Source organism: Dendrobates tinctorius, unplaced genomic scaffold (genome assembly GCF_039654945.1).
Source record: "Dendrobates tinctorius isolate UK_male_01 unplaced genomic scaffold, ASM3965494v1 ptg000071l, whole genome shotgun sequence".
Lineage (NCBI taxonomy): Eukaryota > Metazoa > Chordata > Amphibia > Anura > Dendrobatidae > Dendrobates > Dendrobates tinctorius.
Window position 1 is genome coordinate 24154942 of NW_027361739.1, and position 14854 is coordinate 24169795.

Genomic DNA, 14854 nt, shown 5'->3' on the forward strand with positions numbered 1-14854 from the left:
CGAAACCCTCAACTGCTACACTCAGAAACCCCTCTAATCTTATTAATATTCAATGCATGCCTTCTATCTCTTTTAATTGTGCCCTATGGAATTCTCGCTCAGTGTGTAATAAACTCTCCTTCATCCATGAGTTCTTCCTTTCTGATTCTCTTAACCTTCTGGCTCTTACTGAAACCTGGATCCAGCAGTCAGACACTACCGCTGCTGCTGCTCTTTTATATTGTGGACTACACTTCTCTCATACTCCAAGATCGGATAACAGAGCAGGTGGAGGCGTTTGTCTTCTTCTATCACCCAAATGTACCTTTCAGGTTATCCCTCAAGTATCCTCACTTGTCTTCCCTTCTTTCGAGGTCCATGCTATCAGACTTTACGTCCCCTTCTCCATGCGAGTGGCGGTGGTGTGTTGTCCTCCGGGCGACTCCCATCAGTTTCTGGATCACTTTGCCACCTGGCTTCCACACTGTCATGCTTACCGCTCCCGCTGGTCCCACGCTCGCCGCCTCCACCGCGCGCTCGGCTCCTGCCGCGTCCTCCTCTGGCTCCACACTGCCCGTGGCCTCCGGGCGCGTCCGCCGTTCCAGCGCACCCCTCTCTCCGCCCCCATGACCCCCTGGTCCGACCCGGAACTCATGTCCCTATAAAAGGCAGCCTCTCCTCTGGATCGCTGCCTGATCGTCTATGGGTATTCCATGACTGACTCTCGGGTCCACCTGAATCCTGTCTAGCACCCAGCCTTGCCTTAGCTTACCGCCTTTCTTCTCGTGCAGAACTCTCACCGCCTTTGCATTTTCTTCCAGAGCCCGCCGATCCAGTCCGTTCCTGCCTCCTCCCGTGTGTGCCTCTCCTGTCTGTCCCTGCCTGCTCCTGTGTCCCGGTCTTCCTCTCCATATAGTCCTGCAGCTGTTCTTCCTGTGTTCTTCGGACGATCCTGTCTGCATTCCACCCCGGTGACTGTCGGTCTACTCCAGTTGTCCCCAAGGTATCAGCTTCCACGGCGATAGTCTCCTCCGGGCCTGCCCCAAACGCTCCCTGTATAGGGGGTGGTGCACCTGGCCCGCTCGCCCGGGGGTAGGTTCATCGTCGCGGTCCTGTGGGTTCACCCTTGGAGTCCTTCCAGCCTCACACACACTATCTCTCCTGTGACATCACCACCCTCATCATGGGAGACTTCAACATCCCCATTGCTCTTCCCCTCTCACCATCTGCTTCTCACCTTTTATCTCTAACCTCTTTTGGCCTCTCGCAGCATACTATCTCCCCCACGCATGAAGACGGAAACTCCCTCAACTTGGTCTTTTCCCGGCTTTGCTCAGTGGATGATTTCACAAACTCCCCTCTCCCGCTCTCTGACCACAACCTTCTATCATTCTCTATCAAGAAATGCCATTCCGCCAATGTCACCCCCACTTTCCACACTTTTAGAAACATACAGGCCATTAACACCCAAAAACTTATGAAGAACTTGCAGTCATCATTGGCTCCCATCTCCTCCCTCTCATGTCTTGATTCTGCACTGAAGCATTACAATCAAACACTTCAAAGTGCCCTGGATGAAACTGCATCTCCTATAATTAGAACAACTAGGCACAGATGGCGACAACCCTGGGACACGCTGCAAACTCGCTTCCTACAGCAGTGTTCCAGGTTCGCCGAACGTCTGTGGACAAAATCCAATCTACACGAAGATTTCATCCATTATGAGTTTATGCTTAAAACAAACAACTCTGCCCTTCACCTCTCAAAACAAACCTATTTCAACACCCTCATCACCTCACTATCCAATAACCCGAAACATCTCTTTGACACTTTTCATTCCCTACTCAATCCAGGAGTGCAGGCCCCAACCACGGATCTCCACGCTGATGATCTGGCCAATTATTTCAAAGAAAAAATTGACCATATCTGACAGGAAATTATCTCCCAATCCCCTCATGCCATGCACTGTCCTCCCTCCCCCACTGCATCTAGCTCACTCTCTGATTTTGAACCAGAAGTAATCAGGCTCCTTGCATCTTCTCACCCTACCACTTGCACCAGTGACCCCATTCCATCACATCTCCTCCAGTCCCTTTCCCCTGCTGTCACCACTCACCTAATATATTTAACATCTCTCTCTCTCTCTTCCAGTATCTTTCCTTCCTCATTTAAGCATGCCATGCCATCATACAGCCATTACTTAAAAACCATCCCTCGACCAAAACAGTGCCGCTAACTATAGACCTGTCTCTAATCTTCCCTTCATCTCTAAACTCCTGGAATGCCTGGTTCATGACCGACTTATCTGCTATCTCTCAGATAACTCCTCGACAATCCGGTTTCTGCTCTCTTCACTCTATTGAAACTGCCCTCACAAAAGTCTCTCATGATCTTCTAACAGTTATATCTAATGGTCATTACTCCATGCTAATTCTCTTGGATCTCTCTGCAGCATTCGACACTGTGGATCATCAGCTCCTCCTCACGATGCTCCATTCCATTGGCCTCAAGGACACCGTTCTCTCCTAGTTCTCCTATCTCTCTGACTGCTCCTTTACTTTATCTTTTGCTGGCTCCTACTCCTCTCATCTTCCCCGATCAGTTCTAGGCCCTGTCCTCTTCTCTTTGTATACTGCCCCTATTGGTCAAGCAATCAGTAGATTTGGGTTCCAGTACCATCTCTATGCTGAGGACACCCAATCATACACTTCTCCTGATATCACACCTGCCTTTTTGGAACTCACCAGTGATTGTCTTACTGCTGTCTCTAACATCATGTCCTCCCTCTATCTGAAACGGAACCTGTTAAAAACTGAACTACTCGTGTTTCCTCCCTCTACTAACCTACCTATGCCCGACATTGCCATTTCCATGTGTGGTTCCACCATTACTCCCCAGCAACATGCCCGCTATCTTGGGGTCATACTTGATTCCGTGCTTTCATTCACCCCCCACATCCAATCACTGGCTCGCTCTTGTTATCTGCACCTCAAAAACATTTCTAGAATTCGACCTTTCTTACTTTCGACTCTGCAAAAACTCTTACTGTCTCTCTTATTCATTCTCGTCTCGACTATTGTAACTCTCTTCTAATCGGTCTCCCTCTTACCAAACTCTCCCCTCTCCAATCTGTCCTGAATGCTGCAGCCAGGATCATATTCCTCACCAATCGTTACACCGATGCCTCTACCTTGTGCCAGTCCTTACACTGGCTACCCATCCACTCCAGAATTCAGTATAAACTTATCACTCTCACCCACAAAGCCCTCCATGGCTCAGCACCACCCTACATCTCCTCCCTTGTCTCAGCCTACCACCCTACCCGCGTCCTCCGTTCTGCTGATGACCTGAGGTTAGCATCCTCAATAGTCAGAACCTCCCACTCCCATCTCCAAGACTTCTCTCATGCTGTGCCAATTCTTTGGAATGCACTTCCCAAGTTAATTCGATTAATCCCCAGTTTTAAGCGTGCCCTGAAAACGCATTTGTTCAGACATGCCTATCACCTCAACGCATTGACCTAACTATCCCTGTGTGGCTCATTCAAAAGTTTTACCATAACCAGGTTCCCCGCATCACGTTCCCACATGCTTTATGCATCCATTATCCCTCTGTGTCCGTACTGTTACATGCTTAGGCTGATAACTGGTTCATGCAGCAACATGAACACCCGATTCTTATGCTATGGCTGGTCCGAACAATGAAAGCAGTTGTTACCACCCACCTTTTATGTCTCCCTCTTTCCTCATAGACTGTAAGCTTGCGAGCAGGGCCCTCATTCCTCTTGGTATCTGTTATGATCTATGTGATTATTGTTATGCTGTAAAGTCTATTGTCTGTACAAATCCCCTCTGAAATGTAAAGTGCTGCGGAATATGTCGGTGCTATAGAAATAAAATTATTATTATTATTATTACTATTATTATATATCACACATTCCCCCATACAGTGCATTTCTTCCTATAATGGATCCCCCTATTTTGGCTTGTCCCACCTCTCTCTCACTGTCCCATACAAGGCTGCCCTCCATGTTTCCCCTTCTGCCCCATCTTCCCTCTTCCTCCCACCACCACCTCCCCCCGCACAGACTATCCCGAGTAATGACTTCCTTCCTGTCACTCCGCAGACCCCGGCTTTCCCGCGTGTGCTCGCAGGCTCTCTCCCGTCTTTAGCATCACGCAGCTTCCACCACTTCGCTGTCTCGCGCTTGCAGACTGCAGTATATGAAGCATCGCTAGGGGCGCTGCCCAGCAGTACGAGCACGTTCTGCCATTCACAGTTCTTGTAGGGGGCGTGGCCATGCTGTCAGTCAGGACACTTGGAGGGGCGGGGCTTTCTGTCAGCGTGCTCGGCCTCCCTGTCACTCAGCGAACTCTGTCGGGGCGTGTCGCTGCTGACAGTACCTCCGTGGTGGGTGTGGCCAGGACGTCAGTCAGCTGGAGGAGGAGTGGCTAGTGCTGCGCTCAGCTGGTGCAGCCCGTTCACCTGCAGCTCAGTGACTGGGGAGAGACGGGGCGGCAAGCGGCAGCGCCCGGGGGCAGCGGAGCCTCCACACCGGCATCGGGACGTGTGGGACTGAACGGAGGACTGACATTCCTGCAAATCCTGGGGGGCGCTCTGGACACTTGGCTGCTGGGATCAAGACTCCTGTCTGGGTACAAGATGCCAGGGGTTCTCCTGCTGCTGTTGGCTCTGCCAGGGGCACTGGGGGTAAGTGGGCATCCTCCTCTTCCTATGCACCCCTGGAGTATTGGGGAGGGTTCTGCAGTGTTACTCTTAGATGTGTCTATCACCCTCTGCCACCTCTCTCACGTTCCTCTCAATGGACATGTAGAGATGAGTTCACCTGCATGCGTGGAAGGGGTTAACTGAGGATGGTTCCTTAACCCTATATAGCTCGGAGTGACAAATCTGCCCATGGAAATGGCACTGGAGAGGTTAACAACCACCCATCTGTACTTGCTGTGTGCCAAGTGGTCATTGGACAGAAGGGGTTAATGAGATTCCTATCGAGAGATTAGTATCTAGCCAAAATGAATAACCGGCCCCTGTCTCTGTTTGCATGATGGGATTGGAAGGGGTTAACTTGGGATGCCAATTTGGATGGATGCAGAACTGAGATGATTAACTGCCATGTTCGCATGTGGCATATGCCAAGTGACCGGTGGGTACGAACGGGAAGGGTTAAGTCTCTGGACTGATATTTGTTGTTTTGCCCATTCCTGGATTAGAATTGGATAGATGGATCCGAATGGAGTGAGTGTGAAGGGTTAATCGGCTGGCACAGTGTGAATGGAGGGTGCACTGGGCATGTGCCTCTGCTCTGATTGATCTGGCGCCGTGTCTCTTGAGGTGGAAGTTCAGAGTGGGGCACTGTCAGTAAGGAGGTGTCACCGTGACCCGCCTAGGTGGAATGCCACCTTTCCTTCTAGTAACATGTTGGCACTGCTGGGTGTCAGACTCCGCACATCTCTGCCATCCTCGCCAGGTACCAAGCCATCTGCAATATCCTGCTCCCACAAAGAATGATCAATATGACTTGATGGCTTCACCGGCAAATAAGGCGGCTAATAGGACGTGGCGTTTGGGAAGCCCGGCTTAACCCCTTCCTCTGTGCACCTGTGCTCTGTAGTGTATGGGAAGTCAGTGCATTGCAGAGAGGAGCCGGGGAGCCCTCGATGATGTGTGATCTGTCTTCTGATAGGAATCGCCACCCAGCAATTTGCAGAAGTTAATAGATTGACCAGTTGCACAAACGCAGGACAATGCGAGCAAATAGCAGGCGAGAAAGAGCGCTAAAGATTTTCTGCTTCTACAAAGACTGAATGCAGAAAAATCCTCTGCAGATTCCTCTGCCGGCTGAATGGGATGGCAGTGATAAAGATGCCGCTGTGTTACCACTGACACAAACATTTCTGTGCTCTGCAAAAGTGTCCTCCTTCCTCGGTCTCTATACAGCACACATGTCCTGTGACCTGCCAAGAAAGTAACCCTTCAATTCACTGCCTGGGAAGCGGTGGCATACAATGTGGCCTGTCACTGAAGCACAAAGATGTTTGGCGATCCCCCCCCAAATAATGATAGTTGTATGTATATATGAAATGATGCACTTTCTTATGGGTTGCATAGCAGATACGGGAAGCAAGATGTCTCCGTAGGCTGCACACATTCCTACTCATTGAAATTTTAAATGACACTTCTCCTCTTTTGCTCTCTGCTGAAATCCTTTTCTTTTCTGTTCCTCTCTGGTTCAGTGACCTGAGCCGGCTGAGCCCTAGGTGCAACACAGATACCAGATAACAGCCTCCAGTCTGTCCAGTCTATATAGAATAGGAAAAATAAATGTTTTCTAATTCCCGAAACAAGACCAAATTAAGAAGATTAAGGAGCCGACACTTTCTATGTGAACTCTGGCAACCTGTAGCCTTGTATGCTAGCCACACTTTAATTGCCGACTGTTCACCGTTGTCGACTCCCATACATCCAGTCTACGCACGGTTCACCGTTGTTGACTCCCATACATCCAGTCTACGCACGGTTCACCGTTGTTGACTCCCATACATCCAGTCTACGCACGGTTCACCGTTGTTGACTCCCATACATCCAGTCTACGCACGGTTCACTGTTGTCGACTCCCATACATTCCATCTATGCACGGTTCACCGTTGTCGACTCCCATACATTCCATCTCTGCACGGTTCACCGTTGTCGACTCCCATACATCCAGTCTACGCACGGTTCATCGTTGTTGACTCCCATACATCCAGTCTACGCACGGTTCACCGTTGTTGACTCCCATACATACAGTCTACACACGGTTCACTGTTGTCGACTCCCATACATTCCATCTATGCACGGTTCACCGTTGTCGACTCCCATACATACAGTCTACTCATGGTTCACTGTTGTCGACTCCCATACATTCCATCTATGCACGGTTCACCGTTGTCGACTCCCATACATCCAGTCTGCGCTTGTAAGGCTGCAGAGGAGTTCAAAACATAGATCCAATCCATTAACGATGGATTAAAGTCCTTGTTTTATTAGCAATGTATTTAGTATTAAGGGCTGTCGGAACTACAACTCCCAGCATGGCCTGATCGAAGACTGGAAAGCGCCAATACTGGACTATTAAGTTTATCACATTATTGGTTGCATTAGACTTTCATTTTCCTACTTCTTGATGTATGTTAAAAATTATAGTTTTTGGGAAAAAAAACTAAAATGTCTGGCAGGTGACAACACAAAAAACTATTACTGCACTAAGTTTGTGTGCTGACCACCGCCATAAAGGAAAGTCTTGTTTCACTACAGCCCATGGCTTCTCCAAAGCAGAATGATCTCCTCTACATTCAGTACAATGTCCATTACCATTGTCGGGACAGAGCACAGAGAGCCATGTGCTAAGGACGGCTGCGAAGACGCTCTGTCTTGATCAGGGAGTTTAAGATTTATGGCTAGGGCTAAAGTGAAGGGAAGAAGCAGATCACCTTGCAACACAACCGGGTCTTCTATTCCCCATTCACCATGCCTGGCAGCCGGCAGCAGGCACTATCTATCTGCTTATCCATGATGAGACCAATGGCGTCCTTGTCGTTGGTTATTGACGTGCACTTACTCAATGGAGACGGAGTATAGCTATCCCCCCACAGCTTACAGTCACTTACTGCTCCGAACCTTCATGTTTAGTGGGATGTGTAGGGTTGTGATAGATGCGCACCGTCCCATTTTATTATCAGTACAGCCATACAGTGATGGGATGCAAACTGTCGGCTTTGCATTGAATACACAATTCACGAATGCAGGGAGGCTTTTTAGGCAACTAATAAACAGCCGTACTTGTGGCATTCTGCTTTTTCTGCACTTAGCTGCCTCGAGATGTACTTTTCGTGATGTGCTGTTTAATAAATTAAGCACACTTAGCTCTGCCTGCCCTTAATGTAGGGGAGTTTCACACAGGACTGCCTTTATGTCATCACAGTTTGGGCCCCGAGTTTAACCCTTTTTCCAGTTTCCAGGTTGCTTTCTGTAGGATTCAGCACTGGACAGCTACCTTTCTGCAGTCTGCATGGGCACACCATATGCTAGGGATAATGCTAAGGCCTTATGTGTCATACAGTGACGTCTGATATCTCAGTACAATAGGTAGTTATTTTTTTTATTTTTATTTTTTTAACATATAGCAGCATTTTCCAACCACTGGTTTTCTAGTGATTTTAAAACTACAACTCCCAACATGCCCTGATCCGAGAATTGTAGTTTTACAGCAGTCACAAGTTGGTGACCACTAATGTAGGGTCAACTGGATAGTAGAAATAGTCCAAATTCCATTTTGTCTCGCTCTCAATTCGAACCATAGTATTATAGTTAGGACACAAGGTTATATAGTGTGTATATACGGTATATCTCCATGCATATATACAGCTTGGATCTCTTCTATGGGAGAAACTGCTATTGTAATCCATTGGGTTTTATGCACAATATTGCCCTTTCATTGTGATTAGCCAGGTAAGATAGTATAATACTGTAGATTTAAATGCAGTCCTATGCAAATCCCACAAACAGTAGCATAATGCCAAATGGCAAACCCACGTTGTGCTGCATTTGTATAGGGCATCGTGTGTCCTGAACTGTTGATCTTACACATCGTATTGCCAAGCAGATATTGTATAAATCATCTAATATGTAAAGGATAATAATCGGTTTTATCAGGGCTCTGCAGTAACAGTCACGTTCAGATGTGTAACTCTTATTGTGTAAAATAAGGTGATTGGGTCTATGAAGTAGACGGTGATCCACAATCGGCGCCTCTATTCCTTTCCTTTCATAGTTTGTGAAATACAATGGGTTTTTGTCCCTATATAATAGCACAGGAGAAAGAAGAAGAAAAAAAAGCCCAACGTTTTCGATTGCAGTGTATTTTCCCCCCTAAATAAGAGTGCGGAGGCTGTTAGAGCTAATCAGGGTCATTATACTCTTCACTGTCTGCGACTACATATTCCATCCCCAAAGGCAGATTGAGAACCGCTACCAAGGAGATGGGCTCTGAACAAATACTTGAGGTCTTCGCAAATTTCAGATGAAATTTGGTGAAATCAAATCTCTGATGCTTCGAGAAGGTCTCATGAATTTAACTCCCCTGTTGCCAAAAGCAGAGAGATAAAATGCGAATAACATTCTAAAGCTGGAAATGTGCCTCTGAAAGAGTGCGGTCTACCCGTAACCCAGCCTTAACACATCGGTTAAATGTGCAATCAATAGACTCGATACTGAGTTTATGCATTGATGAGCTGTTTGCGTGGAACGACATAGCAGAGCTGAGATTATGGCTCTCTGAGCAAAGTCTTATCATTATCACATAGCGATATTACTATGAGTTGTGCCAAACTGCAGTGACAAAGTCAACACTTCTATATCTATGCATAAAGAGTTATACGAGGCCAAGGACAACCTATACATTGGTGTTCAGCAATTGGAAGAAAAAGCCCTATTCTTGCTGATATTAAGTATATATCTCCACATTAGTGCCCCTTCACGGATATGCACATAGTACCACTTGTTGCATTGCTTTGAAAACTAGATTTATTTTTCTGGCTTGAGCTTCTTGAATTGTAAAGTGCTGTGCAATATGGTGGCACTAAATAAGTAAATGTTACTATTCTTCTCCTTCTCCATCTACTTCTTCTTATTCTTCTCCTTCTCCATCTACTTCTTATCCTTCTCCTTCTCCATCTACTTCTTCTTCTACTTATTCTTATCCTTCTTCTCCTTCTTCTTCTTCTTCTCCTTTGTCTTCTCCTCCTTTGTCTTCTTCCCCTTTGTCTTCTTTTTCTCCTTATTCTCTGCCTTGACCTTCTTTTTCTCCTCCTTCTCCTTTTTCTTCTCCTTCTTATCTTTGTCCTTCTTCTTCTTCTCCTTCTTTGTCCTTCTCCTTGTCCTTTTTCTTCTCCTCCTCCTTCTTCTTCTCCTCCTCCTTCTCCTTATTCTTCTTCCTTTCTAGTTTGTTGCTCACTAACATTTCCATTGTTGCTTCTTGCCACGTTGGCATCTCTGTGCACTCTATACACAGCACGGTACCACTCTTTGTGCATTGCTTGCCAGCCAAAGTACAGCCTTGACTATTTCCGTTGTAGATGCTCGCTCAGTACCACTTCCCTTTCATGTCCATTCTTGTTCCGTAGGATTGTGCCATTTGTATTTGTTGTTTGTTTCTTCCTAAAGTCTGTGTAGTTGAGATTTAGATTATCTTTTTTTATGCTGTATATTAAATGTTTAGGGTATAAAGATGATTATCCAAGATGTCATGATGAACATCGGAGGTCCTCAGCTTGTTTTGGAGTGTCAAGTTTTATGATCACAGGCTGTAGTGAGAGACAAATCGTCTAAAGGAACTGTCTAGCTAGGAAATACATACACACCCAAATTTTTTTAAAACATGATCCCCCTTGGACCATGAAGTCTTAGGACATGGTACCAAAAGACACTCCTTTCTCTCCTTGCAGACCTTGAAGCCTCTCTTCTCTTGTTTCCCCTTCTTTCCTTGCCTCCTTATATTCTCCATTTATCTTTCCGCCAGTTATCCCCATTCTAGCAACCCTTCATTTTCCTTTTTTGACATAATCGATTTACCTCTAGGTAGACTTGCCTGTTTTCTTAATAGTAGGTCATTAGTTAAAATTCTCTGATACCTTTGCTTATATTGACCATGTTTTTCCTGTATGTACCTACGTCTTATTTTGTTGTTTTTGTCTATGTTTATATTCTTTCTAACATAAATTGCTTTTTATTCTCAATTTTTATTTAATGATTTGGCTTCATAGCCTGATATCAGCTGGTGGGGATATATCTCTGGTCCTGGTTTAGTAATGCTGTGACATCCCTTGTACCATTTGTGGACAACCGCGTTTGCACCAACTAAAAGCTAGAAAGCCACATGTAGGAGACTCAGAGCTACAAGTTCCTCATGTGACACCTCTCCATCAGTATACTGTGCGGATCATTGGGGATTTAATTCTCATCAGTTTATTGTAGCAGAAATGGACACAATTATCTTTAATTTATCATTAATTTGCTCTATTCATAGTGCAGAAGTAGCTAAGCTGAAAGCAGCACCCATTGATCGATGAAGCTCATTCACTGTGGTTTGGCTACTAGAGCGCCCAGAGATTTCATATAGGTAATGGAAATATTCTGTAGTATTACCAGGCAACCACTGAAGTAAGTCCGCCAGAGCAAGAACTGCTCTTTGCATAAGAGAACCCTACAACATGTATGTGCCCAAACTGCTTTTTCACAAGGGAGGTCCCCGTCTATAATGTCCATGTACCATAACTGCTCTTTTTATAAGGGAGCCCCCCATCTACAATGTCCATGTACCTTAAATTCTCTTTGTATAAAGGAGACCTCATCTACAATGTCCATCTGTCCTAATTGCTCTTTGCATAAGGGAGCCCCCGTCTACATTGTCCATGTGCCCTATTTGCATAAGGGAACCCCCAGTCTACAACATCCATGTATTTTAACTACTGTTTCATAAGGGAGACCATCGTCTACAATATCCAGTATGCAAGGAACAGTTAGGGCACATGGACATTATAGATGGGGTCTCCTTATGTAAAGAGCAGTTAGGGTACATGGACATTGTAGATGGGGTCTCCTTATGTAAAGAGCAGTTAGGGTACATGGACATTGTAGATGGGGGGCTCCTTATGTAAAGAGCAGTTAAGGTACATGGAAACTGTAGATGGGGGGTCTCCCTTATGCAAAGAGAAGTTAAGGCACATGGACAGTGTAGATTGGGGGCTCCTTATGCAAGGAACAGTTGGGGCACCCTTCTACAATGTCCATGTATCCTAAATGCTCTTTATATAAGGAGACCCCATCTACAATGTCCATGTACCCTATCTGCTCATTACATAAGGAGATCCCCATCTACAATGACCATGTACCCTAACTGCTCATTACATAAGGAGCCCCCCATCTACAATGACCATGTATCCTAACTGCTCTTAACATAAGGAGCCCCCCATCTACAATGACCATGTACCCTAACTGCGCTTTACATAAGGAGCCCCCATCTACAATGTCCATGTACCCTAACTGCTCTTTACATAAGGAGCCCCCATCTACAATGACCATGTACCCTAACTGCTCTTTACATAAGGAGCCCCCATCTACAATGACCAAGGAGCCCCCATCTACAATGACCATGTATCCTAACTGCTCTTTACATAAGGAGCCCCCATCTACAATGTCCATGTACCCTAACTGCTCTTTACATAAGGAGCCCTCATCTACAATGTCCATGTACCCTAACTGCTCTTTACATAAGGAGCCCCCCATCTACAATGTCCATGTACCCTAACTGCTCTTTACATAAGGAGCCCCCCATCTACAATGTCCATGTACCCTAACTGCTCTTTACATAAGGAGCCCCCCATCTACAATGTCCATGTACCCTAACTGCTCTTTACATAAGGAGCCCCCCATCTACAATGTCCATGTACCCTAACTGCTCTTTACATAAGGAGCCCCCATCTACAATGTCCAGGTGCCTTAAGATGACATATAGACAGGAGTTGTCCTGAGTGGACAATCCCTTTAGGAACCCTCGCTAGACTTACCTACAGACCAGTAACATATCGGCATGACACATTCCGCTCTGCTTCACATATGAGTATATATTATAAATCTGTGCCCCTGAATAAGCTGCCAATACATCACGCTCTTCAGACATCTTCTTATTATTCTAGCTATATTTAATATATAGTGCGATGCATATATTCTGCACAGACAGACCTTCACAAAGCCCAGCTTCCAGTCTAAGTAGAAAATGCAATTCTCAGTACGGCAACCGTTCATATTTTCTATGCATTTATATTCTGTGATTATTCAAAATACAGTATAGTGTTATTATTGCTGTTTGCAGTCCCTTTTGCTGCTGGTTCAGCGCTCAGTGCTTGTACACAAACTATGCCGGTTATGGATGAACTTTATATACGGGAACATTTTCCTGGAAATGTATATTTTTTTATGTCGAGGTATGACTGTTTTTTTGTCCCACGCGCTAACGCATTGCTCTGATTTTCTGGCTGCAGGCATACGCTGGGAATCTAACCGCACAGCACAGCTGTACACCAGGCTTTTCTGAGGAGGGTTACACGGCCCTTGTGTCACCCAGCATCAAAGAGGGGCAGAAGCTTCTAAAAGGTAGGCAAGCGGTTAATATCCTAAATCTAGTTACCAGGAGGCCGTCCGTTTGGAGACAATTTATGGAATGGATTTATTATGCATGATTCACACCTTGCGTCTTTATTTTCCCTGGAAGAGGGTATTTCGTATAGGAACAGATAGCAATATTCCATTGTGTACTCCGTGTCCGCACCAGCATTGTATATCTTTATTGCAAGGGCGGCAATGCACAGGAAAATATTTAAAGGGAAGGTCCATCCCTGGTGAAATCTTCGGCAATCACTGCAGCTTGCCGAATCTTACCAGAGTGTAATGCACACACTGTTAGGATTCTTCTCTGCATTCTGGATTCAGTGGCTGTCACATGTGTGCAAATATACAATTTGCACACATGTGGTCACTAGTCGACTAGAGTCTCGGCCGCGACTCAATGTTCTTTCTGAGAGATGTGGGTTAGACTCAAGTCGGTATATGACCACAAGCATGTAAATCGCATACTTGAGGTCACGTGTCGACCATTGGAACTGGCAAGTGGGGCCGAATCCTAGCCTTGTGTACTTTACATAAGATTTGGTAAGCTGCAGCGCTTGGCAAAGATTTCATTGGGGGTGGAAATCCCCTTTAAATAAAATCTGTCACCAGGTTTTAGTTACCCTATCTGAGAGCAGCATGATGTAAGGATAGATGCCCTGATTCCAGAGATATAACCCTTACTGGGCTGCTTGCTGTAGTTTTGATACAATCCCTGTTTTATCTGCTCCAGATCTCCCAGTTTTCAGAATGCTGAGCTCTGTATAACCCCGCCCACCCAACTGAGTGGCAGCTTTGGGTGTACACTGGGTATAGGTAGAAAGCTGTCAATCAGTGCTGGGGGGGCGGGGTTTTACAGTGCTCATGAATATGGAGGACTACATGGCAGCAGGTTTACTAGTCCTCTAGTGATAATATCCTGCTGATAAAACAGTGATTTTTATCACTTCTACAGCAAACAGCCCAGTAAGTGACACATAGCTGGAATCAGGGTCTCTGTCCCTACATCATGCTGCTCTCAGATTACTTGTCAAAAACCTGGTGAAAGATTCTCTTTAACTTGTTTCACTGTGGAGTCACAACTTTAAACAATATATATATGGGTGAATATTACAAATGTTGTTTCTTTGAGCGAGGACAGATCGTTTTTGTGGGTGATACAGGTCTCAGCACATGATTGATGAGTGCGGCCTTATGTGTTTATGTGTATATTTATGATACATTTTTTACCCTCTGCATGTGCTTGCTATGTGTAAGTCGGTAGACTCTGCATTATTCATCCATGTATCAGTGAGCGACACTCAATGCAGCCGTGTGATGTCGCGGCATAAAGTACAAGGATCAGCTCGGAGGATTAATGGGATGAGGTTTTTTTTTCATTGTTTGTCTACTGAGAGAAAGACTGAACATATGTTTTAGCAAATGGACCAATTCTCAGAAGACCGGCATGCTGAGCTCAGTTTTTTAATAGACTAATCTGTAAGCATTATTTTTCTGGCTGCAAGACTCCATGGCCGTGCTAAGGTGTTAATGGAGACCCATTATCTCCACGTAGTATTCAGCTACTGTGCGGGTCACCCCATAGATACATATGGTAATGATGACACCATGGAGGCTTAAAGGGGTTGACCACTTTCTCTTGTTAGTGCAGCTT

General features: G+C 45.7%; 1 protein-coding gene across 1 annotated transcript in view; it reads left to right on the plus strand.

Moving 5' to 3' along the window:
- The first annotated feature begins 4417 nt into the window (after nucleotides 1-4417).
- CDH4 (cadherin 4) overlaps nucleotides 4418-14854 on the plus strand; it is a 1048908-nt gene continuing 1038471 nt past the window's right edge. Inside the window, exons 1-2 of the mRNA XM_073582496.1 lie at nucleotides 4418-4689; nucleotides 13077-13188. Coding sequence (XP_073438597.1) covers nucleotides 4642-4689; nucleotides 13077-13188 — 160 coding nt within the window. The 5' untranslated portion in view covers nucleotides 4418-4641. The remainder of the gene's footprint in view (nucleotides 4690-13076; nucleotides 13189-14854) is intronic.